Source organism: Trachinotus anak, unplaced genomic scaffold (genome assembly GCF_046630095.1).
Source record: "Trachinotus anak isolate AG129_WGS33_773 ecotype Australia unplaced genomic scaffold, CSIRO_AGI_Tana_v1 ptg000021l, whole genome shotgun sequence".
Taxonomy (NCBI): domain Eukaryota; kingdom Metazoa; phylum Chordata; class Actinopteri; order Carangiformes; family Carangidae; genus Trachinotus; species Trachinotus anak.
The window spans coordinates 10,280,555-10,308,424 of record NW_027273872.1 but is presented as its reverse complement, the minus strand read 5'-3'; the positions used below and the strand labels follow the sequence as shown (position 1 = coordinate 10,308,424).

The 27,870-nt window shown below is 40.3% G+C and overlaps 1 protein-coding gene and 1 long non-coding RNA gene across 4 annotated transcripts; one reads left to right on the top strand and one right to left on the bottom strand.

Annotated features, from left to right (window-relative positions):
* On the bottom strand, positions 1-10,218 carry LOC139606151 (uncharacterized). The gene is made up of 3 exons (XR_011684558.1): positions 10,081-10,218; positions 7,599-7,788; positions 1-748 (listed from the first exon to the last, which is right to left on the bottom strand). It is a non-coding gene; the product is annotated as an uncharacterized lncRNA (long non-coding RNA).
* A 999-nt stretch (positions 10,219-11,217) lies between these two features.
* On the top strand, positions 11,218-14,877 carry LOC139606150 (transmembrane O-methyltransferase homolog). 3 transcript variants are annotated; one of them, XM_071458181.1, is made up of 5 exons: positions 11,218-11,322; positions 11,406-11,504; positions 12,487-12,745; positions 13,934-14,130; positions 14,267-14,877. In XM_071458181.1, the coding sequence occupies exons 3-5, from the start codon at positions 12,487-12,489 to the stop codon at positions 14,609-14,611; spliced, it is 801 nt and encodes a 266-aa protein (XP_071314282.1). In that variant the 5' UTR covers positions 11,218-11,322; positions 11,406-11,504; the 3' UTR covers positions 14,612-14,877. The 3 variants fall into 3 exon arrangements, with proteins under 3 accessions (XP_071314282.1, XP_071314281.1, XP_071314280.1); XM_071458180.1 differs by lacking the exon at positions 11,218-11,322 and adding an exon at positions 11,909-12,019 and having other exon boundaries at positions 11,366-11,504; XM_071458179.1 differs by lacking the exon at positions 11,218-11,322 and adding an exon at positions 11,898-12,019 and having other exon boundaries at positions 11,366-11,504.
* Positions 14,878-27,870: the final 12,993 nt, after the last annotated feature.

Below are 27,870 nucleotides of genomic sequence, written 5' to 3'. Positions count from 1 at the left end.
TTTATCATCATAATGAGGGCATGTTGATAATGTATTTGTCAAGTTGCAAATACATTGAAAATGTTAATAGTTTATAAATGGAGTTTGGTCCAATTGTCCTGCAGCTCTTTTCCAGAATGCAGACGTCTCCTTAATTAAAAGACAAAGTGCTGGAGGAGGATTGTCCACAATCTGTTCACAGAATTGTTTTTCTTTTAACCGGTCTATGAAGCATTAGGAAATGATTTATTAACCATAAACAAAGCAATTAATCACAGCTCATGAAGCCTCTACAAATGGTGCCTTATCAGAAAGAGGTACCAAAGGTGTTTAATATTTCTGTTTGATAGAATGATGCAGTCATAACAAAAGTTGAGTTTGACTATTCAGCTCAGTGCAAGCATCATAAAGTTTGAATGCAGTAAATATAGAAGCTTCTGTCAGACAGATTTAGCAGATTTAACACAGGATGATTCGAAGCAGCAGACGTCAGCAGCTGCAGACAGTCTGGTGACGTGTAAACCTGAGAGTTCAACTGCAGCTCAGACACACACACACACACACACACACACATACACACTCTCGCTCTGTCTGGACACATCAGAGGCTGGGACTTTAGGTGGTGCAGTAAAAAGTTGAAGTGCTTTCAGCTCATAAAAGACAAACCTTTGGTTTTTATGCTGAGGTATGGATGGATGGAGGGTCGCTCTTTACTTCTGCTTCGTCTCATTACGCTGAGAACGAATTCACTTCCTGCCAGACAGAGGACCTGAGGAGGAGGTGGAACAGTTTACAAGGATACAGAGCCCTTCATTTAAAAATGCCCTTAAACAAGTTGTAATAAGATTACATTAAGTGAAATGCGCACTGGATGACTATGAGGGCTACATTAACTGAACTAAAGTAATGCTCCTTAGTCTGCTCTAAAAGTAATAACAAGGACTTTATTAACTTAACTTAGGCTAAGGGAAAACTGAGACATTAAAGTTTGAGTATTAAGGGACTTTATATCAAGCAATGATTATGGTATTTCTAAGATTTGTATAAAGTTACTAAGGTGTTGTCCCCAGTTCATGTTGTGTAAAGTTCTGTATATTTTCAGTAGTGAGGTTGTAATGCTCATTAAACACCAGCAAACCACATGTTTAGGGAAATACGAAATGGAGAGACAAGTCTATTACTTTCACAATCCTTCTGGACCAATCATGGATGGGGTTTGATTTAAAACTGGCTTAATAATTAATTTTTTATTAAATTAAAACTCTGTGATAACCTTATCTCAGCTTTGACCACAGTTACCAGACGATGCCGCTGATGTGACCCTCATTTGTCGTCTCTGCTTCAAGTGTGTAAACTCCTCTCATGCCATCCTCCCACTCTGACTATAAATATTGCATGAAACCCTGAAATTGCATCATCTTGTGTCGGATTGGCTGAACTGAAACATGACAGCCTCAGATGGGGCCTGATTATGCACTTGATTAAAAGACTTTGAGAGTGTGTGTTGGCTTCTTTGTACTTTGGAAAAAAATTGGTTTTAAAATTACTCACAACCTCAGCAGACGTGAAAACTCTGGCTTTCACTTGTACTCCTCACAGGTTCAGGTTCACACATGCTTTCTGCGTGTTCAGCAGAAAACTCTGAATAGCTATCTGAACTTTTAATCTATTTCAGCAGAAGCACAGAGGCATGATGGGAGACTCCTGCTAGCAGGAGGACTGCTGCCAAATGCCAACAGGCTCCTAAATGTCACAATATTTGAGTCCAGTGTGCAGAGAGCAGAAATGAACTTTAACTCCCAAGAAAAGTGAAGCACATTTACACCATTTAGCAGAGCTTCTGATGTAGTATTCATCAATCATGACTGTGCAACATCAGCCCAGGGCCAAACCTGGCATTAGAGGCTAAATTTAGGACTTAATAGTGTAATTAATCGTTCCTTGTCGGTATCTTTGGCTGTTGCAGACTTGGTACAATGTAATATTGGCTCTGCCACCACGACACCCCCACTCCCATCGAGACTGTCCTGAAAAAAACGAGCGCACAGGTCGTCTGTGCAGCGGGTGATTATGACCTACAGTTAGGTTTTGTTGCTAGGCGACATCTAGTGGACGTAGTAGTTATGACAGGGGAAAAGGAAAACACAGGAATATGACACAGGAAAGCAGTGCTCGATTCCCATGTGAAAGTCGCAGTGGATGTTGTTTCTTTTATCCATGAGCATCCATTGTTATTATAGTACTTATTTTAATCCAATCCAGAATCTTTTCCTAAACCTAACCAAGCCATGGCCGTAGTTAAGACAACCAAGGTCTGGGATGCCTGCTGAAAACGCCTTATATGGTTGTTCAGGTTATAAGACTTGTTGCTCCCATCAGATAAAACTACATATAATACATGTATGCATGGTCCTGTGCATGTGAGTCTGAGGGTGTGTTTTTTTTCAGGCTTGATCTGTCTCCTTCCAGCCGTGTGTTTACATTTGTCTGTACATTACATTAATCTTTTTGCAAGGTGATGAACAAAGACAAGATTAAGATTAACCTGTATCACATTCCGATCTGAAATCTGTGTTCTTGTCCTCTTATTTTGAGACCGTCTTATCCACACCATTCGGGGACTCTTTCAGTTTTGGAATGCAAATCAAAACTGGAATCGTCCTCACGCGTCAAAACAAGCCTGCTCCACAGGGGCAACAACAAATACCACATGGCTTTGTGTTGTTGGTTTTCTTGGACATGTCTCAACACTGTCCGTGACACATGTAACTGCAGAGATGGAGGAAAAAAATAGCAGCATCCTCAGGTCTCTCCACAAGCATGGTACAAACACACAGGTGTTTGTTCTGCCTGATTTGCCTCATCAGAACGTGTGTGAGCCTGTTGTTCCCTCACTCACTCGTTTGTTAGTTTTATTGCACATGTAATGATGAATCAACTTACACGTATTTCTATCAATAGGTGGAGTTTAGTGAGGTGTTTGTGGTGCAGTGGGCACAGGGGGAACTGCAGGATTATGAGAGGCACATGGGCCCAAAAACATTTCTTATTGTACACAGTCAGTACGAAGAAGCTGAATGTCTGATGCTGAGCATCACAGCTTCAGGCCTATCATATATATATACACATTCCCATTACATGGGACTTTTAATTATATGAATTCTCTTTCATACATAAACATTGGAAATTTGCTTCCACCACTTAATCAGTTTAGGATAATTTATAGTACATGTGCAAATACAGTCGACCTAAACCCATATTTCATTCCTTTTCCTCCTCGCTGTGACAGAACAGGAGGATGTGGGTTCTTTAACATTTGCATTACGTTTGCCATGATGGGAATTATGGGCACAGGTCCACATGAATTTCCAGCCAGAGCAGGATGATAAAGTTCCACCCAACAGAGAGGAAATACTCCCGGAGAGACGCGAAGCCGCAGGCTCACTGACTGTTTGCTCTCGTCAGTCAAACTGCACATTTCTCTGACTGACTATAGCCTGCTGGTGACAGGTGAGTTTGCTTTGGCACACTGGTCAGCCCTAACCAAACCCCACTACACTTCACCCCAACTCATGGGAAACACACACATACACACATACAGAGACACAGAGATTGCCATGTGCCATGTGGTGGTCAGCTGAGGATAGAGTGTGTGAAAAAGAGATTGTAGCATGCTAATATGCTAACATGAGTGTGCAGCTGAGATGTCCTAATCTGGCCAGAGAGAAAAAACATGAATGCCACAGCCCCATCAAGTCATTGTTCTCATCTGGCTGCAGCCAATGAGCTACTCTGTATGGAAAGAAGTATTTGGACACAAGGCACCCCTGTGGCTTAGCGTCTCTGGTTTGAGTCCGGCCAGGGACCTCTGGTGCATTGCTCTCTTATTTCCTATCATACTGTGTCTAAGTATGTGGACAGTTGAACACCATGCCTGCCTTCAGGAAAGACTGTCCAACAGTCTTTGTACATTTCACTACGTCTTCCCTCTCTGCATAGGCATGTTTTTTTTTTTTTGCTATGCTTTGTCATGTGGTCATTTGGAACAGGTATGAACACTTTTACACCCACGTGATTGTTAAAAATCCATCCATCCATTTTCTTCTGCTTATGTGGGGTCGGTTGCGGTGGCAGCAGGCTGAGCAAGGTATTCCAGACAGTCCCTCTCTCTCCAGCAACGCTTTCCAGCTCCTCCTGGGGCATCCCAAAGCGTTCCCAGGTCAGATGGGATATGGAATCCCTCCAGCAAGTTCTGGGTCTGCTCCAGGTCTTCTCCCAGTTGGATGTGCCCAAACAACCTCCAAAGGAAGGTGCCAAGACGGCATCTTTACCAGAAGCCCAATCCCATCAACATGAAGGAGCAGCGACTCTACTCCGAGCTCCTCACCCTTTCTTTAAGGCTGAGCCCCGACCCCCTGCAGATGAAACTTATTACTATTACTTACGTAGGTGAGGGTCTGAACAAAGATTGATGGGTAAAAATGTCATTAAAAAGAAAGTGCTATAACTGATGATGCACAAAGTTGCCACAGAATTGAAATAACAGTATTGTCTTAAATGAGATTTCCCTCCGGTGGAACTGAGAGGCCAAGACCAAACCAGGATAACCCTTTGAAATACACCATCTTACCGTTGGGACCTTTGTAGTGCTGGTTCACACACTTTTTTAAAGCTCTAAACCTCCTGATTCTCAGATATAACTCAGATATAATTTTCCTCTGCTGTGTTTCCAGTCAGTGGAATGTCCATTCAAAAAGACACGAACTAAAGCATTCAACACACAAAAGCGTGGTAATTACTGAGCCTGGACTCAACTTGGCAACCTGCTGGTCAACATTAGCTTCACAATAAAAGCAAACGGGTTGCATTTGCTTTGCTATATTACACCAACTGTATCCACTGTGGCACAACAGAGGCCAGTGTTTGTCAGCGGAAACATATATACAGACCCGGTCACATCGTGTATGTTAGTAGTCAGGGAAAGGATGAATGCATTCACTTTGCTTCTCTTTGTAGAGTCACACCTGCTTGTGAACAGTACAACAGTTTCCTGAGGATGATGTACCTGGCTCAAAGGCTTTTTTTTGCCCATGGATGTTGAGGGAGATACTTTTTCAGCAAAATCAGTTTAGTCATTTCAACTAAAAATCTCCTGGAGCGCCAAACTCCAGCAGCTCCACACGACTGCAGCTTCCTCTGCGATGAAGAATTAATGAACCATCAGACACACTGAAGAGACACAGTGTTTCTGTGTGTGTGTGTGTGGGAGGGTAACATGAGGAATCCAGTGTCTGTGCTGAAAACCCTGTTATCTGCGGAGTTTGGGCTGTATACAATGAGTCTCTGTTCGCCTGAGTGGCTGGTTCAGACTGAGGGGGCCAGCGAGGGACTGTTCGCCCTCTGCAGGGCCTACAAAGGCTTCTCCAGCTGCACCACGCCTCCAGCCTGGCTGGGTGAGCAGCCATGATGCCATCATTTGTTTACAAAATGTATACTCTACAGGAGTTTTGTTTAACTGAGTATTTATTTATTCATAACCCCAACCCAAAAACAAAACAGTGCAAAAAAAACAAGGCAAGATACAGCCATGTAAACAATCAGTGCATAAATGTAGAATGTAAATACCCTATTTAAAAAAAATAAATAAAAATAAGAAGAACTATTTGTGGCCCATAATTTGCCTGGGTCCTTGGTCAAGCTGTGGTCCATACGCTTCTACATCAGGGCAGATTCTGGTTGCTATCCTCCGGTATTGACTGACAGCCAGAGGATGTTATGTGTGTGCACAAGAATTGGTCCAAATGTGGAAGTAGCATCTTACAATCAAGCTGTAAATGGGCCAGATTCCTGCCATGTAACAGGGAATATACTGGGCCAGAGGAAAGCAAGCATGTGGCCCAAATATAGGCTGGATATATTTTGCTAGGTATATGTTAGTGGTTGTGTTAAAATGAGTGTGCGCACCGTATTATATGGTCTTCATCACAACGTGGTGCAACTCAAATGTTACATGATAACCATAACATGATATCTGCACACAGTATCAACATGCTGCTAACAAACTTAACACCTGAATATAAGAGGTGTTGAGAGGCTATATGTGAGCATGTTTAAAAGCTAATCATAGGGCAGTTGATGTTATGTGCTAAATGCTGCAAGTTAACATTGAGAAGATGCTAACTGTTGGCATCTTAACATGCTAATCGGATGCATGCTGACATACTGTTGTTCAGTTCAAAGTGAAGGCTAACAAACATTGTAGACTGATCAAAGCTGAGTCAGCGTCGTAAACTAGGCTTTTTTTCTGTGTTTCAAGCGATTAACACACAGAAAACCTCCTTGTGTTTGTATTATTTCACCATAGGAGAATTGTAAGGCTGTAGCCAACAATTACTTTTATTTTCAATAATTTCAATAATTTTCAGTGTCTGACAGTTGTTTTTCTTTCATAATTGATGGATTTGCTTTTATAAATTGTCAAATATTGGAAAATTGCCCATGATTATTCCCCGAAGCCCAAGTCAGCATATCCAAATTCCTTTTGTTGGCTGACCACTAGTTTCAAAACACAATAGTTAGATTTACTATCACAGAAAACTATGAATCTTCACATTTATTTGAACCAGTGAAATTCAACCAGTCCTCTGTAAGACCAATTATAGAGCACTGGTTGGTTTCTGGGTGCCAGGGGAAATAATGAAACTGACATGCACAGTCGGGGTCAAGAGGGGCCCCCAGGAGGTTAATCCGTCTTTTTAATCTTCTACTTGAAGTAAACTACAATTTATCCTGGATGTTTATGTCTGCGTCCAGCCTCCTGACTCTGAGTGCTCTGCTCACTCTCAGGCCTGCTCTGACCGGAAGGAGGACGGCCATCGCTGCTCTGATCCTCAACTTCATCTCTGGTAGAACTGACTAAAGCTGTACAATTTTTAACAAGCAAAGATCATTGGACGTATACTTCTTCGGCAAATCCATCATGCCCGTTATTCAAAATACGGCACGAGAACTCCACAGAACAAACAGAGTCCTTCACTTGTTGCTTTACATGCAGCAAACAGCAGATTAGCACAAAAAATGTGGATCTTGAGGAGGTCAGTGAATGGTGTGAGTGGGGTGTTCTCTTTGTGTTGTGTCTTTGATAATCATATTTTACAACCTGGTTTCTTCTAAATGCAGTTGGTCTAACTTTGAGGTTTAGGTTGTTATTTTTATATTTAAAAATTGTGAAAAAATGAGATTGAGAAACGGTTAAAATTCCCATTTAAAGATAAAATGTGAATGCCTCATGTTCTGTGTCATAGCACTTCCAGCTAGACCCTTGTAGCTCCTGAATAGGACCACTAAAGTTTAAGGGTTAGTGGTTAAATGCCTTGCTCAATGGCACTTTGACATTAGGAAGTTCATAAAGGGTTTAATTAGCCAGACTCAGACCTACAGTTTAAGATGTGGAAGAAAAGGTCAAATAAGTGATATTAAAGTGTAACTAACAACTTTGTTTGTGGTTTAACTTGTTGCTATGCTGCAGTGATGCACAGGTGTACACTGTTACAAAGGTGAAACACTGCATTTCACCCTGGTGTTAAGTTACCCTCCTCTCATTTTAATCTACTTCCTACCTTCCAGCAATCGCTCTCTGTGCCGGCGCTCTGTTCGTCTTCCTGGTGTCCATCAAGCAGCAGGAACCTGAGCTGCTGCAGCATCTCCGCTGGACCTTCTACATTTGCTGCGCCACCCTCCTCTATGCCTTGCTGGTGTGATAGTGCTGCTGGGGGTCACTCCTGGTGACAGCGGGGCGGGTCGAACCGACTGTAAGAGGAGGCGCAGTGGATCTGTCAATTTCTGATGAATAAACACGATAATGCACATGTTTGCTGTATATTCACATTATAATACATTTTCTCTTGTAAACAGTGTATTTCATGTGTTTGCTCAGGAATATCTGGAAACTGTATTATAATGTATGAGGCTCATTAATGTTTCCTGTTCCTGTCTCCCTCTGTGGTCCATTTCCTGTGCTGCTGCAAATCAATAAATCAAAGTGATCTCTTTGAATTTGTGATCTTATAACTTAATATAGGAGGCTAGATACACACATCTCATGAAATATCATGGTATAATGGGTTATACATTATAACCTGGTTCAGTAAAGACCACTGAGCTCTACTGAGAGCTTCAGTTGGATTTGAATAGGGATAGCAATGGGAGATTTCAAGTATTTACATTTCATTAATTAATCAAACAGCTGATGACGTGTCTGAAGTGATGGTCTTAAAGTTTTGGTTTGTTTTCTCCTGAATGAGATCACACAGACCCTGCTGATCTTGAGATTGTCCCTCTGAGTCTGAACTGGAAAATCAATAACGTAAATGTGGTGAAAAGCCAGACTCAAGACTCAATTAAAAAAATTGACTAGTAAATATTTAATACTAACCAAGCGTATAAGGAATTACACTGAATAAAATAAATAAAAATAAAAAAGTAAAATCTTATTTCATGTTTACTTCATAACTTGTCCTGGAGGTCTCCAAAAAAAAAAAAAAAAGAAAAAGAAAAAACAAAGTTAAAAGAGCTCATGAAAGTAGGCTCCTCTTGATCCCACAGCACCATCTGATGGTTGAAGCATTGTGGTATTTTTCAACCAGGAGATTTACACAGCTTCAGAGACCCGAGAGCGAGCAGGGAGAGGTTCAGCAAGTGGTAAAAAAATAATATAACAGTGAGTACAGACAGCAGAATAACAGCATATAACTTATTGATCTGTAGGGTAGATTAACATATTTACTGTGCTGCATTGAATGAATTGGTTTTGGGATCAGCCTAGTATCTATGCACTGTCAGGCATGTAAAAAAAATTGGTCTTTTTTTATAAGAGAAACACAAGGTAATTGTTAGCGTGCAACAACTGTAAGTGTGACTGTTCCAACATCACAAAGGTAATATTTCCTTATAAGCTCTTGCCTAAAATGTATTATTATTAGAATCATTATTATAGTTGCTGTCTTCCTGGTCAGGTTTTTCCAGAAAAGGGTATTATAATGTCACCTAGAAAATTCAGCTTCTGAAGAAATTACAGTGGGTTTGCTGCTTCTGCAGAAGCTGAAGCTAAACCGCACTGACGGCTTGAATTTGCATGAAGAAGCAGTTGAAGTAGTATGAAGAGGTGTAAAAGCGGGAAAAGAGATGAAGGACGTAAACTGTAGTGGCAGACAAAAAGTTTAAAATGTGAGTCGTATTGTTTAAGTGAGTTGATGAGCTGCACGGCCTACACTGTAAATCCCAATTCACTCTCTCAACTTAATAGTTAATTGGAAATAGCCTGCACACAAACACCCCTCACAACAGAACCAGCCTCGACCAGATATGTGAACTGCTGGACCTTTGCCCAAACACCGCCTATTTCCAGAAACCTCCATGTCTACAAGAGAAGATGTCAGAAACAACGCCAGTCTTTTGCTTTTAGACAGAGAAAAGTTCAAGTGAACCAAAACGCATCACTACAAACCACTTTGCTTATTGGTCAGATTGTCTGACTGAAGCAGGGATGTAAACACAGGAAGAAGGTCCTGCCCTCTGGACTGTGACACCCTGCACAATATAGCTCAGCTTCAAAAATGACATTTTTTCCATAACCCTAATATGTATCTGGGCATTTTACCGACATACTATCCAACACCAGAACGCCGGTTTGTTTCCGTACATCTTCATAATGCTGCACACACTCTGACTCTGTTGGTACCATACATCCATGGATGGTACAGGCCGGTGTGAGGCGTTTGAGAGGGGCGGAGCTAACGCTGAGGATGCACCATGACAGGAGTCATTCAGCCGAGTGCTGCTGAAAATACTTTAACATCTAAAAACTGGACTAAATGTAGTTAAAGTAGAGTAAAGTAGACATTTGAAAATTTGCACTAATTTTTTAACCTCAACGCATTTTAAACTGAACTTTACCAAAAGGAGACTGTGGACTGGATGCTAGCCGACCAGGAAACTGCCTGACGGCTAATGGGGAGCGGGGTGCAGGCTGGAAGCTAGCGGAGCTGATGCTAGCTGACTCGGATGTACACTGGGGAACAGGGGTGTTAATATAACCCTTACCTGCCTGGCTCTGCCAAAGCGTACATCTTCTCTTTCATCACGCTTGGAGTCATTTCTCCTCCACACCCCATGGAGCCAAACGAGGGGCCCCAGTAAATGACGAAACTCCGGATCAGAGCCAATGTCTGCTGGGTCCATTTGAGGTCAGTCCGTACTATAATGTTTAGTCGGAATGCTGAACCCAAAAGACAAAAGACGTATTTAATAATAATAAATAAAATAAATAGATAAATAAATAAATAAAAATTCACCATAGAAAACATAAAACCGGGTTAGCTAGCATAACAGCGAATTTCTGGTATGACATCCCTACTCTCCCTGTTGATCTAGTCCAGATTTGACACATCTACATGTAGAGGGTTTTGATCTGGACCTGGTCTGATGTGGTCCGGATGGAAATATCAGAAATGGCTGTGCATGAATGAAAACGCTGTGCTACTTTTTTTTCCATTTATCATTTGAGTGTGTTTGTCTCTTGCCAGCCAGTTATGTCAGACAAGTTTAACTTTTTAAAATGCATGAAAACTTTTTTTTTTTTTTTTTTTTTATTGTAATGATTTGATTATTTCCTACTGGCTTCTATTTATCCAGCCATTTTTAAGGCTCTCATTTTGCTTTCAAACCAGCTTTGATGCTGGTAGTAATCTAACAGTTCTTGGCTGACTTGAAGCAGCCAAACTGACAGACTGACCACAAACGCACCAAAACAGGTTGACCTGTGACCTCTAGTTATTGAGGCAGGTAACAGTTAACTAAATTATACTATGTGGAAAATGCACTTAAATTTTTCAATCAGTGTCTTATTCTTTCATCAATTTGATTCTGGTGCAAATGATGGTTTCTGTGATTTTTGTTTGTCTAAAAAGAATTAAACTCTTTGCAAATATAATGTTGGGTAAACCAGTTCAGCTGGGTTACCCTCCACCTGTGGGGAAACCTTTTTAAAATTTGCCATCCTTTTTTTTTTAACAGCCTTAAAACACATTTAATGGCCATTGGTTAGTCGTTGATGTAGCCTATCCTATAGCTTAAGAAGTCTTAAGGTTAGATGATACCAATCCAAACATTTCCAGGGCCTGCAGACAGCCAGTAACTGCTCACAGGGTTAATGATATTCTTACATCTTTGCTGACCTCTAGAGGAAAAATTCAGTACCTCTGAAAAGCAGCAGGAGGAGCTTTCCAGCAGTTGCCACGCCTCTCTGCTGTTCCTCAGGCACTTGCCTCCTGGATACCAAAAACAGTTTAGTGTGGTTTTCCTTCACGTTGATTTTTTTTCCCCCCACAAGAGCTTTATCAAAGAGAAAATCATGGTCTGTTTTTCAGTAGGCCTGCTGGTTTTCATGTGTTGGTCACATGCTTGACTTATGGGAGTGACAGTCCCACCTGTGTTTGACAGGACACAGTCTGAACCTGGACCAGCTGGTAAGTACCTCTACCGTTGTGTTATTACTTCTGTGTGAGTTTTCTTCATTTGTTTACAATGTTTTCATAAGCTATAAGAATACCAATAGTCTGTATTCTTCAAATTTTGGACCTAAACACCAATAAGTACATATGTTATTTATATACAGTTATTTTTATATTTATTTCAAGATCCAGTCAAGGGTCTGTTTTCTACTCTTTTGAATTTTTTTTTGACAAGCTTATTCCATAGTGTGTTTGGTTTGATACCAAAAGTCAGGAGTGCCTGTAAAATTATTCTGGAACCAAAAGCATTTACATTCAACTCACAAAATAATGTTTTAATATGCAAAGGAAATTGCATGTGAGAAAATTTGGCAAAATCTCCGAGTGATGTATTTATTATATTTAAAGTTGATTCCAAGTCTGCAGGCTCCTGTTCCAACACGCCAGCAGATTCATTCAGGGAGAGCTCTTGCTGCAGTGATTCACTGATAGAAACAACTGACCACATTTAGCCAGCAGAGGGAGCCAGAGTGAGTCAATGTGTCTCATTTTTACAAGCGACACGCTTTATGGTTCCCCAGTATCAACTGATGCTATATACCTGTCTAAAGTAAATAAAATGAGGTGTAAAATGGTGAAGTGTGAACTTGTGAAATGCCGAAACACAGACCTGTTAACAAAAAAGAACTGCAATATATCTAATCATTTATGGCAACATTAATCTGCTGAAAATAAAGGTTGTTTTTAGAGGTTTTTTTTTTCCTGGAATAATATTCCAAGAAACAGGGGTTGGATCCAACATGATACATAATGAATAAGCTGAAATTGATGATCAAAATGGTACTAATACAATAACAGATATGTCACTTTTCCGAAATCTCATTTTGGAAAGAGGCATTTGAACCCTCTCAAATGCCTAATTTCCATAAACTGATCTCAGCTTCTGCCTGTTTTATCCACGGGTTTTGAGGTTTCTTACTGTTTTCCCGCCATTCAGATGTGGCTGATTGCTGTTTCTGCCCCCCTGCTTCCTGCTATTGTCATCACGGTATTCAGCCGTTATGGTGTTAAAGCTACCGCGCTGTGGCGTCGTGCTCTGGCCTGGGCACTGAGGTTGATGCGTGGGAGAGTGTGTGTAAGGAGCACCCACGCCTTTGTGTTCTCCAAATGCACCCATGGCAAAGTTGACAGCGTCCTGGAGACCTTTGACCTTTATGCTGACACACACCCCTCCTTATGCATTGGTCCGGAGACTGGTAAGTAAGCGCTGGCATCACTTTATTTACCAAATGTACCAAAAGGCGTGGAACTGTCTTTGTGATATCGCTGTAGAGTAGTAGAAGAGCTAAGACACGTCTTAATATTGGTTTGGACTAACCTACTAACAACTGAAATGAGTGACCTGTCTGGATGTTGAACGTCTCAGGGACAGGAAGCTTTTAAAGTTGTCTAAATCGAAAGGCTATAATTTAGGTACAGATCACAAGCGGTTGACAGGTACATGCCTTCAGGTACCAGGAGCATTCGAGAAAGTTGCAAAAATCTAAACCTTGCTTTACAGAAATGTTCAGGGCCTTCCCAACTGAACATAAGGGATTTAAGGAGTAGCACGGATGAGGCTAATGTTGCTGATATTAGGGGTTTGATGTTGATGAAGCTTCCTGAAAGTGTTCCCCTGTGTTTTTAGCCAGTGGGGTTGAACTGATGGTCCATTTCTTCCTCTGTTTCACTTTCAAATGAATCAGAAAAGTATAACACATTTTCTCAGGCAGTGTTTAGAAGTGCAGTGGTGACTGTTTTAATGCACTGGCTATGTGTCGAACCAGTGGTTAATTAAGGTAGAAGAAAAATGTTCATTTGGTGATGCTTTGTGAAAAAGTCACAAATCATTACTTCACATTGAGATTTGCTTTAGCATCAGGGAATGAAGAGTGACTGTGCATCAGAGATTTTACATCTTACTCCATATCCATCAGTCTTAACTTCCATGCATGATATCAATAATATTAATAACACTGACAATTCTCTAATTCATTCTAATTATTTTGTTCTGCCCACAGGACGTGCAATAGAAATTTGTTAGATGAGGAAACTGCTGCTTCCATGTTCACAGTCTATCATCTTGTATTCTCCACTTTGTAATCCATCCCCCCGGTTTAACAATTCCTACATTTACATTAAATAATCAATCTTGTTGGCATTCATGATCTCTAATTAGTCACAAACATGAAATGACTATGACAAGTTTTACCACAATTGCAATATTATGCAACATAATTTGTGAGTCAGTCCAGTCTTGAGTAGAGAGAGAGGCATTATACATCATATACTGCTCTAAAATCCACATCCATCGCACAACTGCGTCTATTTATGATGCACCAACTAGACTCCTCTGGTCTAATCCAACAGAGAAATGAATACCAGGCTTGTTTATGTCAACTCAGGTGAGGCGCTGGATGAAGTGGTGAGGCGTGTTCGTCCCTCCCGGGTGTTGGAGCTGGGGACGCACTGTGGCTACAGCTCAGTCCGCCTGCTGCGTCTGCTGCCCCCTGGTGGCCGGCTGATCACAGTGGAGCTGGACCCACTCACAGCAGAGCTGGGAGAGGAGATCATACTGGTGGGCGGCTTCAAACATTCACAGGTACAACCAGGGATGATGACCGCAGCCTTTTCAAAAGATAGCGCGGCAGACAAACAGGAAATGACCCTAAACTGGAAACCAAAATGTAACTGAGAGATTTTAACCTGCTCTCCTCCACTTTTCTGTTCCTCTTCAGTTCCAGGTGTTGACCTCTAGCTCAGCTGAGGCCATCCCAACATTGCGTTCATTTCTTGAGCCTGATCAAAAGACCAGTGAAGGCTTCAACCTGGTGCTAATGGACCACGATCCCCAGCAGTACCTTCCAGACCTGCTGGCTCTGGAGAGAGAACAGCTCCTCTGTCCCTCCGGCTGCTCCGTCCTTCTGATCAACAGGGAGAGAGGAGCCGAAGATCTCAGAGAAATCCTGGATCACGTCAGAGTGAGAGCAGACGGCTGCAGCATCAAGACAGAGCTTCAGTTCATGGTGGAAATCTTCTACCAGAAGGACAGTGGTGATGTTGAATGTGACAGCAAAATCTAAACCTGTCTGATTTCAGTTTGTGTCAACCAACTGTTTTAAAATTACTTATTTTTCTTGGTTGACTCAATGTAAAAAAAAAAGTTTTTATCTTGATCTTCCACAAAGTTTGAGTCGAAGTTATTAACACTAATGAGGGAAATGTGTTACAGCATATCTAGGTAAAACAGTCATGTCGTGAAGTCTACAGTGTTCAGTAATTTTATGAGTTAAAACTGTTGGGATTGTTCATACACAGCAGAAAATAAAAGCATGCCATTATAAATGAATGTTATACATTCCATGTACTTTTTTTCATCCTTAACACTATTATATGGAAACCAAATGACAAACAAACACAATTAAACAGTTATTAAAACTGAAGGCAGGAACTTACTCTGTGACTTTTTATAAACAAGTCAACAGAGAGCAAGTTACCAGATGTAGAGCAAAGAGTAACCACTTGATGGCGCCCTCTGCTTTTTCAAAGAATAGCAACTCAGGCATTGAACTTCGTTTGACCAGGCAAACCATTAAAGGAAAATGTCATTTTATCAACTTTCATGTTATTTCTGCACCCCAGGGCTGCTCAGTAAACACTAGTAAACATCTTTTCTTTTGTTATAAACAGTATTATCAACCTTTAGAATTTGTGATGTAAATATTGTTATATTTTCTGATTTATTCCTTAAGAGGTAAGTGAGCCACAGCTGTTTTGTCCTTGACACATTCTCCATGTTGCATTTACTTTCAGACCTCAATGTCAGTGTTTACAATAAAAAAAAAAGAAAAAAAAGAAAAAATCATTAGTGAGGAAAATGCTCCCAGTCTACCTTTTTTGCCCTTTTTACTAATGGCAGCGATCTTGCTCTAAGTGGCTATAATGTCTGAGGTTCACTGTTCCAGCAAGCATCTTAAATGAGGAGAATCAGTGTTGTCTGCTGGGTAGAACTCAGATGGAGTTTTTTGAATTAGCCTCTAATGGCACTGCTGAGGCTTTCAAAGCAGCTGGAAAGCCATTACATGGTTTAGAGACAATTTAGTGCTGAATTTAAATAAATAATATTTGTGCAATAACACAATTTAATTAAATGTAATATTTCTAGGAGCCTCTGGGTGGGTCCAGACTCCAGGTCACAGCATGGTGAATGATGTAGTGAGTAAAATTATGCAAACTTAGAGGGCTTAAAGAGAGAGAGAGAGAGAGTGAGAGACAGAGTCAGGGGAGGAGGTGGACATTTATAAATTAGACATGGAGGTTAGGTAATACACAGAAAGGCATGAGAATGCTGTAAATCTATCCAGTTTAACCGTTCACCATCAATGTCTCCACAGAGCAAAACAGGCAACACTGCTGGCAGAATTTGATGAGCTGCATGAATACTTTATAATCTCATACATGGATCACTATTTGCATAGCAGGGGAGCAATTGCTTTTGTTGGATTAGACTTGGAGTGAAAGAAACACTGATTTCCAGGAAATATGTTTATGGGTTGTTTGCCACTGGGGTTGTTCATTATTTATCATCTGAACACTGACTCCTGTCTGAGATAACTACGCAATGCTCTACCCCACAAGGTTACATGGATTTTAGTTCCAACCGGTTCTAGTGCTTCTACTGTTATGAATTTAAGACGCATCATCGACCAACAAAGTTAGTCACATAATCAGTGGCAAAATATAAATGACGACATTCCACACCGAGATGAATTGGGAAAAAAAGGTGACGCCCACTCAGAGCAAGTGATTGCCTGCATGAAAGTCAAAGTACTGAATATTATTATCGCTAATGAGCAATCTGGAGCATTTCACTTAGCAAATAGCAACATTCAGGGTGGGTGTAATCATCTGTCTGGGTTTTTTTTTTTCATCCATTAGATGGAGTTTGTAATTTGTGTTTCTCTGAATGAAAGAACTAGTGTCCTGATGACAACAAAGATCCGAGTCTTCAGATTCTGTTTTCTAGCTGAGATTGTTGTCTTTGTAAATATTTACTGCAAGTTTCTCAACCAGCATATGTGCAACAGTTTTTTTTTTTAAATTATGAACCGATATTTCCATTTCAACACAGAAAAACAACATGGTTTACAAATTATTTGATCCAGCTTTCCTCACTGTACCCCAAACTAGATTTGCACAAGTGAAAGGAAAAGCAGGGATGTTTTTTGTGTGCAAGATTTAAATCTCCAGCCCACAGACACCCTGGTCACACGTTGGTGGTCTGTAATACAAAACTGCACATGTATTTTGTGTATAACTTCACTGTATTTGCCTTCAATCAGCTGTAATATACTATAGGATAATGGCTTTTTGATACCAACAGGTCCCCAAATGGCCAGTATGTGTATGTAATTACACATGAAAGTAGACCAACTGTAATGACTGCTCATTAGCTTCCAACACCATCTCAGCTCTGATCGTCTCCCAGCTTCCCAAAGTGCAAGTGTTAGAGCCAAGACTTGGTCAATTTCTCAGCTGTCGGAGGTGATTTAACATTTCCTTGCCGTCCTTTCAGGGCACCACTTGTGTACACAATGATGTACAACCCAATGTAAACACCTCGCTCTATGACCAAGTTATCCGCAAAAAAAAAAAAATCAAGTTTTAATGGGTTCAGTTTCTGGGTTCCTCCTTCATCAGGCTCTGAACTGCAGTCTGTGCTATGGAGGCTGGAGAGCGGATGTAAACACAGCTTTCAATTATAAATCAAACCCTAAAAAGAGCCACGCTCTGCTGCCCTCGGGCTCTCTGCACAAAGGCCCTTCATACCCAAACATCCCACATCACACTGCTGGGAACTTTTGGGCCACCATTCACCGGGATACATTCACAGCTGAGACAGAAACTTCTTCAGTGGCTGTGAGCATCAAAGTTATGCAGAGAATGTTATATTCGTCTTTTGTATCAGGTTTGCTACTATGCCATCTATGATGATGACTTACTAAGCTTGAAGGGGAGGTCTGACAGTTTCACTGGATTTTTATCAGAACACTTTTGTTGATTCATTTCATTTCATCAAACATATACATGAAGATAATCAAAAGTGTGATATTCAGTTCCTTGTACACCAAATTATGATTTCATGCAAAACAGATGAGAAGGACAAATGAAATATAACTAAAAAAAAAAAAAGATTCATATGGCCATTTTCCAATGCCTGTGTTACTCTTAAAGCTTGGTGAGGTTTAGACACTAAAACAACTTGGTAAAAGTTAAGGAAAAGTCTTGGTCATGTTTAAATGAAACCAATGTTGTCTGTAGGTAAGGAACAGATATGAGACTACATCTGAAAAGTCACGTTTAATCACATGGCTACTAGAGGTCCTTGTCGGGTAATTGTAAGCCAATCCTCTAAATTAAATGTCATTGCCCTCCAGAACAACACAGAAGCGTTTTCTGCTCCTACACCCATATCATCTGTGTGCCTCCTACAAATCACTGCTGGAAAGATAAATCCAGTTTTTTTTATGTAAAAACTCTATGGTGAGGGTTTGGTTAGGTTTGGGGAACCAAAACGTCTTGGTTAGTGTTAGGTCAGGAGCCTGGTTTGGGTTAAAATCACAACTTCGTTAAGCTTAGGGGAACCTTTATTGTAACAGTTACAATAGCCAAAAGAAATCCTGATTGACGGGGAACAAACAACGTTTTCTTGACCCATTCACCAACACTGACCTCTTCCATCTGCAGATCTTGTGGCTCTATAGCAACATCACACTATTTCTTCATTTGCCTCTGATGGACAAGAATCATGACTCCTCCAGCTGCTTTGGTACTTGAACATAAACAAGTGCTGTTTAAATACAAGCCATCTAAGCATTTGAGCAAACAATGAAGGCTGTCCATTTTGTAATGAGGACAGTATCCAGCTGTATAAAGCCACTTAAATTTCAAAAGTCACAAGGGACAAATAGTGGGGGATTGTGTTTTGCTTTGAGTCAGGAATTAATGAGTCAAATGAAGATGACAGTTTTTCTTTATTTCAGCTTCAAAGTACAGATTTTATTTGGCGATCGGGGGGGATAAAGGTTATCTGCATGACACATAAAACATATAGACTACAGTCTACATCAGTTTACAGTGCTTATTGTTATTATTGTTTTTACTTATGATACAGAATTGGCACAGACCTGCACCACAACGATCCTCTGTCAGGTTGTGATACATTTCTGTTCTTTTTCCATCAGCATGTCCAATAGCAACATAAACACTTGTTTACAGCAAAGCCATTTTAAATTCGCACCATGTTTTTTCTCTGGCCGTGAAAGAACAAGGCCCCCCCCCCCCACTCCTTGCAGCTGGTTCATCAACTGGAGTGGGCAGAGCGAGAGCAGAAAGGAGACTCCTTATGGCCTCTCCAGAGACCAAGGGACTTCTATATTTGGTACGCTGTGATAGCCTGCCCCCAACACACATTCACACACAGAAGCCACGCTTCATACTGTTCACTTCAGGGTTGTGCAATGATGTTGTGTCCTCACATCTGATTGTTGTTGCTTGAAAGTGCTGTTTTCCCAACATGTCATCTCCCCAGACAGATTGTCTGATGTGCACTTTTAAGATATTACACTGGTGTTATAGAGAGTTTAATAGGCTCAGGATTTTATTTTATTTTTTATAGTTTCCCTCCCTGTATGTATGGCATGTATGTGTACCATGCATCCATTTGTCTATATATCTATGTATCTTACTATCTATGGCTACAGGGGGAAGCATTCATGACTTTTGAAATGAAATTGTATCTTGCTTACTATATTTTAGCAGCTCAGCTTTCAGACAATCATTTTACTGTTGAGCATCTTCAGCTCCGGCAGCAAGCTGTTTGACAAACCCAGAATCATCTTTCTGTCCCTTCAGCCTTGTAACTGGCCCATCATTTGACATTTTTGAGCGTGCTGGATTTCCACACAACTTCGCTTATTTTTCCTTGTCAAGTGTAAAACCACCAATATCCTCAGGAACCCCCCCCCCCAACCCAAAATGATATAAGGTATATTGCAGTTTTTAATTTAGTTCATTAGTTGCTCCCTTATGTCCGGTCCCTCCCATCTCCTTTCATTCACATTTTTTCTGAATTCCAAATTGGCTCTGCTATGCTAATATGCTACAGAAAAGAGATCCTTTGCAGGAATAACATGCTTAAATAATAAACTGATTAAATAAATAGCACAATGGTGGTTCACAAACATCACTGCTGTGAGATACATCTGCGAGAATTTACTGATTCCACATTCATTTACACACACGCTTGAAAAAGGATGGCTCGGCTAAGTCAAGAAATGAATTTACTTTCTGTCATTTTGATGAGTGTCAGCTATTGAAAAATTTAAATGCTCAAGTCCTCTCTTTTCATCTGTGGAGCGATCTGACAACGGGAGGTGATTCTACCATCCGCGTCTGACCCACACTTCAACCTGCAACACACACATACACACAGACACACACACACACACACATAAGCATTCACACACATGCCCTCCCTGTGGAGAGAGGGAAGATTGAGAGAAAATAGACCTCCCACCATGTGGTGTCTTAAGAGGGTTGAAGCCTCTCAGAATGTGCGTTCTCTGCTCCAGGTTGAAGAGACCTCCTATGCTTGAGATTTTTATTTTTGGGGAGAAGCAAGACAAGCTGTCTGTGTCTCATACTTCAGACATTAAGAGCACTAATTTGGTGCTGAGGGAAAATTCAGCCAGCACTACTAATGTCCTCAGACATTTTCGTCAAAATGGTGACGATATGGGCTCATTGGAAATACAGATGTGTCATGAGCTTATTTAAATTGTTTCATCATAGCTGTAGCTATTCGCTCTGACACTCAATGAAAATATATTTATATATTTGCCAAACACAATAAATGCTAGCTACTTGATAACAGCCAAAATGTAAGAGACATGTTTAACTGTATGTTTAAACAACACAAAGTGAATTTCAGAGGCGTTTATGAATTCATACAAAGTGAGAAATGGAGACCGGAGGGAAATAACAGAAAGAACCAGTATTTCTGGTGAGTTTTCTTCTCACTGCTAATATCTGAACCAGTGGCTTTGCCATCATGAAGCTAAAACAGACACAGATCTCAGAACTGCTTTCGGTCACATAAAGGATCTTTTGACTGTTTACATTTATCATGTAATTTACTGCCCTCTCATGGTGGCAGCAGGGTATTTGTCCCTGCAAGCTAGCTTGACTTCAAGCTGTTGTACCTACAGTTCTAGTCATTTTTGTGGGCGTGTCCGTGACCCATTAACAAAGGCTGGGGCTTGTCAAGCGGAGAGGGAAACAGCTAAAGGCGGAGGTTTGCACACGGGCATTGAGGATGCTGGGATCTTCGACTGGGATCTTTAAGTGTGTGCTTAACAAGCTTTCCTTGGCTCAGCTTCTACCGTTCTGAGATCAGTAATGATATTGCACGCTCATGTGCATGCGCAGACGTGTCTGGAAACTAAACATTCGCATTAAGCTTAAAATGCAGCATTAGCAAGTAAACGAGCCAATTACACTAATTTATTATCCCTGTGCGAGATCTGCAGTAAGTTTGAGAAGTTTTAGACAGAGTGTTGTAACAGGAGTAAAGCAGCTCCTTTTGGGAGTAGCACAGTATGTGGGCTGTGTGCATAGTGGGCAAGAGAGAGAGAGAGAGAGAGAGAGAGAGAGAGAGCGGTGCTCCTGCAACCGGAGCAGAGAGCTAGTTAGTTAGTTAGCAGTTAGCAGGGATGCTGTGAACCTAGCAGTGCAATGTATATGTACTTTAGGCTGTTTGTCAGTAAAGAAATGCTACAACTCTTCAAGACCAATGTTCCTTCATCTCTGTGCTTCCCAGCTACAGCCCTGACGATGATCTAGGAAAAGCTAACCCGGAGGCAGGAAAATACAGGAGCGTGCGATTGTCAGTTAATGGTAAATATTTTGAAGATTACATAGACAAGATTTTAGACATTCCCACTATACCGCACATTTGATATGTTTACTGTCAGTTCAGAAGAATAATCCTAAAAGGTCTTCAGACAGGAAGGAGAAAGGTGAAGCTGTGCAGGCAGTGAGCAGCAAGATGGAGGAGAGAGACTTTCAGCACAGGAAAGATAAGCAGCACAGACAGGACAGGCCCTGAATTTGAGAAAGATTACTCTCATGAAAAGGTATGTCCCAGTCTGGTCCATGTTTTTGTGATTAGTGTAGTGCACAGCTACACTAACTGGGGGCTGTTGGCTGCTTAGTTCTGTCTGCCTATCTGCAAAAGCCACTGATCTGTACAGCAGTTACATTTGTGCAAATAAATAAATTCTGTAAGCTTTCTGTCTGAAAACACTGTCACTCCATAGTGTCAAGCAGGTGTCACACATGAGTATTCTAAGGCAAGGTATTATTATAAACTTAGACACGGTGAGAGCCGGTGGTCTAAAGAAAATATTGAATGTTGTGTTTGCTTAGCACCTAGGTGACACAAAGTTTGTTTGTTTATCACTGATAATCACACATTCTGTGCAGGTGCTTTGTTTGTATCAGTTTATGCTTTTATTGCACTGAGGAACATTTCTCCTTTTGCTTTCATGCCTCATGTTGGACGCCTCTCCAACTTTCAGTAATTGCCCCCAGTAGTATTTTACTGTAAGAACAGTTATTATGGTATACACTGCAGACATTTATTAGAAACACCATACTAAGCTTCCCTTTGCTCTCAAAACAGTCAGAGGATGTTGGAAGCATTCCTCTGAGATTCTGATCCACGCTGACATGATTGCAGCACATCATTTCTGTAGATTTGTCAATCTCACATTTACCACACTGAATACAGCTCTGGTGATCGGGGAGGTCACTGAAGTTCACTGAACTCATTGTCATGTTCATGAAACCTGTTTGAGATGACTTTTGCTTTGTGACACGATGCGTTGTCATGCTGGAAGCAGCCGTTAGGAGATGGAACCTGACGTGGTCTTCAGCCGTTCTAGGCCATCCACCTGAAGGTTTGACGTGTTGTTAATTCTGAGATGCTTTTCTGCTCACTACAGTTGAAAAGAGTGGTTATCTGGGTTACCGTAACCTTTCTGTCAGCTCCAATCAATCTGGCCGTTCTCTGACAATCTCTCACCAGTGAGGCGTTTGCATCTGCAGAACCATTTGGAGTGAAAACTCTGCAAACTGTTGTGTGTGAAAACTTCAGGATATAGGCAGGTGCACAGGCGTTCCTCATAAAGTGCTCAGTGAGTGTATAATCATGACAAGAGGCAAATGGATTATGTTCAGCCACTCTCTGGTGTGACTGAGAGAGAAAGAGAGAGAGATAGTCTACAGGGCAGAAGGAGGGGGCTGATGAGGGAGGTGGAGGGGGAATACTCTTGGCGAAGAGATGGGACAAGTGCAATTACTTCAATAAACGTACATCGACAGGACATCTTATTATCATTGACCTTTTATGTATTATTCAAGCTTTTGCTCGGCCCACCAGAGTTGGAAATAGATTGTGTGTCTATACTCTGTGTGAGTGTGTGTGTGTGTGTGTGTGCCTGTGAATACATGTCGCCCAATGTTAGTTCTCTTGTTCAGTATGGATTAGACTCAGCTGTTTTATTAATGGATCAATTGTGTTTCTGCATCATCAACCTTTCAAAGCCCACTAAGGGTGTATCGATTTCAGCACAAAATACACACAAAAAAGGTGGGTTGGAGAAATGTGAATTCATTGATCTATAAGTTGCCAGGGAAATGAGAAATGAATAGCCACTAAAAAGTTCTCACAGGAGAGCAGAGGAAAGGATTATTTGACTAAAATGTTCAGTGCATTTTAGAAAGGAAATGAATTATTCATAAAAACTATAATAAAATCTTAAAAAAACAAACAGGTAATCAAGAGAAGTCAAAGGTGCGTCATGTAATTTCCCATCAGAAGTCATTATAACAATCATTTAGAGTACAACTACTAATAATGACAATATTATTGGTGATACACAAACAAAACCATGGGTTTGCAGCCTTTATTAGCTTCCAAATCATGCCACATGGGTCAATCTTGTTGTGAAATCTATCTTACAGCACAACAATAGTTGAACAGCAGTTGATATTGATTCAGTATTTTGATGTTTACATCAATTCCATGTAGTATCTTTCTCTCCACTAGATCCAGCCAGAAAACTGTAAATGGCTCAGGGTGGGGACACTTATTGTGACTGTTGATCTGATTTTAAATATGATTTGGAAGTGATGACTGCTGGGAACTATTTGGACCGAGTCAGTTCCATTTTAGGTCAAATGATGTTGACAAATCACAATCTTTTAAAACATAAATGAATTAATGTTTACAACTGGACTCAGGACTGTTGACATTACAGGGGACAAAAAGAAAACAAAACCAGCCCCAAATGCACAGCAGTGTGTCTCTGGTCATGCTCTACCTGTCATGTGTTGTCTTCTTATTTACTCAGTCCTTTAGTATGAGCTAGATTTTTGGCTGCCAAGCCTAAACAAGACTCTGAATCTAGAGCCCAGTTGTGTTGTATATGAAGCTGAATGCTAGCATCAGAATGCTAAAATGCTTATATTGACAATAGCATGTTACCATGTTAATTATTTGAGTGTAGCATGTTAGCACGCATGCTATCACAAATTAGCATTAAACAAAAAAAATATATGTAGCATTTGGTCATGAACCAAAGAATTTGACTGATGATGGCACTAGTTATTTAAGTTAAGGGATCACCAGAGTTATTTAAGTTCATCCTCTGGGGACCATGAATGTCCGTACCGGTTTGCATGGCAGTGCACTCAGTACTTGTTGAGACATTCAATTAAATATCACAGATGTCAGCTTCAGATAAAAAGCCAAGGGATCGTCAAAGTCTGGAAGGTTCCCCCTCTGGAGATTATGAATCTCTTGAATAGAAAAATTTCAGTCTGGACCAAAGTTTTTAGCAGCTGGTTTGGCTGAAAACTGTGTTTGTTGGTAGAAAAAATCATCATGTATGAGCTGCATAGTGTTTTTAGGCTTCAGTAACCTGTTCCCAGTTTTTATTTTTTATTTTAAAAGAGCCATTAAACCAGACTGAGCAGCCTCCAAATTACCAAATTAGGAGGAGTTTTAATTTCTCAGCTTCTGGCAAATTTCCCTAAAGATGTTTATTTACCAAATGTAATAGGCAAAGACAACACTCACACACGTGCCTCACATTCTCCATCCTGCCCTGCAGAAGAACAAGCCATAATGACCTCATTTCAAAATGGATTGTAATTCCAACAAACTGCCATGGGTGGAGCAAAAACAGTTATGGAGCCACAGAGTTTATTTCCCAAGAGTCTATTACTGCTGAAGTAGCCATAGATATATTAAGCCTTGAAGCAGAAGGGGCATCATGTGGTTGACGATTGTTTTCAAGATAGTTGGTTGTGCCACAGGACTATATGAAATTTAAATGGAATTGTTTTTTTTTTCATTTTTGACTAACACACTTGAATTGAGGCCATCTCTAAGAATCCCTAATGGCAACAAATCACTCTGAGGGCACTAGCTTTTTTTTTTTTTTTTTTCAAAGTCCGTCCTATTTGCAGCAGAATTTTATATGATTTCTGCTGAGATTTCCCTGCACATGGCTACTAATGGCTGCTCTGAATGTCTAATCTGATGCATCGCCATGCTCTCTTTCATTTTATATAAGATTGGGGGACAAGTGTTCCTCAATCCCCTCGTGCAGACTTTCGTTTTATATGCCCTCATGAGAAGAGGAGGCAACACTGCCTTGTTGTTCAAAAGGACTTTTCATTAGGACACAGAGTGGGTTTGGGTCACAGCAGCAGCACAGCTGATCAGATCTCAAACAATGGTGCCACTGGCTCTCCTCCAGGTCTTTGTTTACTGATGTAAGAGCAGGTGTGTGTGTGTGTGTGTGTTTGTGTGTGTGTGTGTGCTTGTGTTCTGGATCTGAGCCCAGCTGTGAGTATGAGCCAGGGTGTGATTTGATGCATGAAGTATGTTACTGTGGAATTTGTCCATCAGTGACCTGTCCTCTTCTACCTGCACCTCTAAAGCTCACCAGTTAGCAAATGATAGTTTGATTTGTACAAAAAAGTGTATTAAAAGACCAAATTTTTGGTTTTAAGGTGGATTACAGGAGGGACTATTTCTCACCCATATGCAAATGTAATACATGCACATATATTAAATTTCCATATATGAAATAGTAAAATCATATATATACATATGTGTAAAAATCATGTACGGAACTTGTTAGAAACAATTTCATATACTTACATATATGTCTAGCTAATACAAATATGTACGATTATGTATGTATGCTTATAGATTGCATTTTTACGTGAATATATATCCATCCCAAAGCCCTTCAATATATGTTGACAATATATATGTAAATATATAATATAGACATATATGTTTAAAATTAATAAAATAATTTAGAGGGAAAATAGATATAAACATACTGAATGTTGTTTTAATAAACTTGCAAATATAAATTAGATATATATATATATATCATGAACAAATATGGTTGCAATATGTAATAGTTGTTTTACAGTGGGTATTTCATATATGTTATAAATCTTCATATATCCAGAGGATATATATATGTGATCTCTTTATAGGTAACATATATGGCAATATAACTCTTAACATAACATTACATTACATTTCTGTATGAGTCAGTTGGGAGTTGCAACTTCTTGTAGTCTCTGCTGCTAAGGTCTGAGAACCGGTGATAACAAGACTTGTCACTTTTACACTTCGGTTTATGATTAGTGGATTTAATTACATTTGGACACAGACAGAAAAACTTCTAGCTGTTCCTCCAGTTACCAGTGTTTGTGCTGAGCTAACTGCCTGCTGGCTCTTTAGCTCCTTCTCATCTAATAAGTGAACAAGTGTATTTCCCGAAATATTAAAGTTTGTCTTTAGATGGAAATTATAAAGTAAATATTGTGCTGAGGAAGCATTGAGGTCCATTTAGTAGCTGCTTTGGGAGCTTTCAATCATCTCACATATTTTTCATCAGTAGATGGAGTTTTTATGGTTGTAATGGAAGCTTCCTTTTTTTCACCAGCACTTTAAAGAGTTCTTGACCAAGCTGTGTTAAAAACAGAGTTTCAAAGTTTAATTTTGAGAGTCAAAACAACCATTGAATATCTCACCATTTGATCTGTTCAGTATAGGCATTCCACACCTTTTGTGCTTTACACTGCAAGAACTCAATAAAAAAAACAAAAGTCACTTTATGGTGAAAAGGTTTTGTAACTTATCATCCTGCTAACTTGGGAATGCTGTTGGATTGTTTTGTTATTCATAGCTTTCTTAGCACAAGTAACTGCTGATTATCCGATCTCAAAATCCACAGCCTTATACCATAACACCATAATATCATATGTCCAGTTACAAGGAAGTGTTTGGTACAATGATATTAGATTTATGTGTGCTTTCTCCCTTTCCCCTCATTTCAGGGCAAGCTGAAGAAAAACTGCCCAAGCCAAAATGTTCCCTTTTTTCTACAGATTTATTGTAGTTCTTTTGATAGGAAAACAAATGAGTATATGTTGTGAAGGTGGCAGTGGGACATTAAGTGGTTAGAGGTTGTAAATCAGACACTGATTAAATCAGTCTGGGCCAGACTTGTCCATTTGCCTTGAGTGCAAAACTGACCTGATTTGGGTGATTTTCCTGACAGGTCTGTATATCACTGGAGGTGTAACTGTACCGTGGCACATTTCACGCCATTAAAGCAATCCGTGGGTCTATTATACTTCCAAGGCACTGTCTCCTCGATAGCACTTTTAAGATTTGGGGAAAAAGCTGCAAATGGTGAGCATCTTATCTTGTTGCCTGCATCTCGTCAGGATGAGGGAACTGCTGACATATTAGCATCTGCTTTCCTCTTTTTCTGTGGTCCCTTCTAAAAATCCTGCCCTTTTCCTCCCCTTGCTGAGTTTTCTGTTTTTGTAAAACATGAATTTGAATAAAAGAGAGCACCACATTCTTTGTTCTCTTCTCTCTTGTAGCATTTCATCAGGCAAGTACTTTTTCTTTCTTTTGAGAAGTCAGAGCTGTCAAGGCCAGTTTAAAATGGAATACTTTTTCTCCTATTTTCTCTCTGCTCTATTCTGCGGGGAGGTAGAAGGTCATCATGCTGCAGCATCTCAGGTTCCCTGAAATCAAGTAAAGGTGGACATAAAAATAAATGTTTTAATGAACTAATGCACTTATACTCTGAAAACATTTTGCGCTGTTATTGGTAGATGTCAAACTAGGAGCTTGAAGTCATCTGCTGTGAAATGTTATATGTAGGCTGCA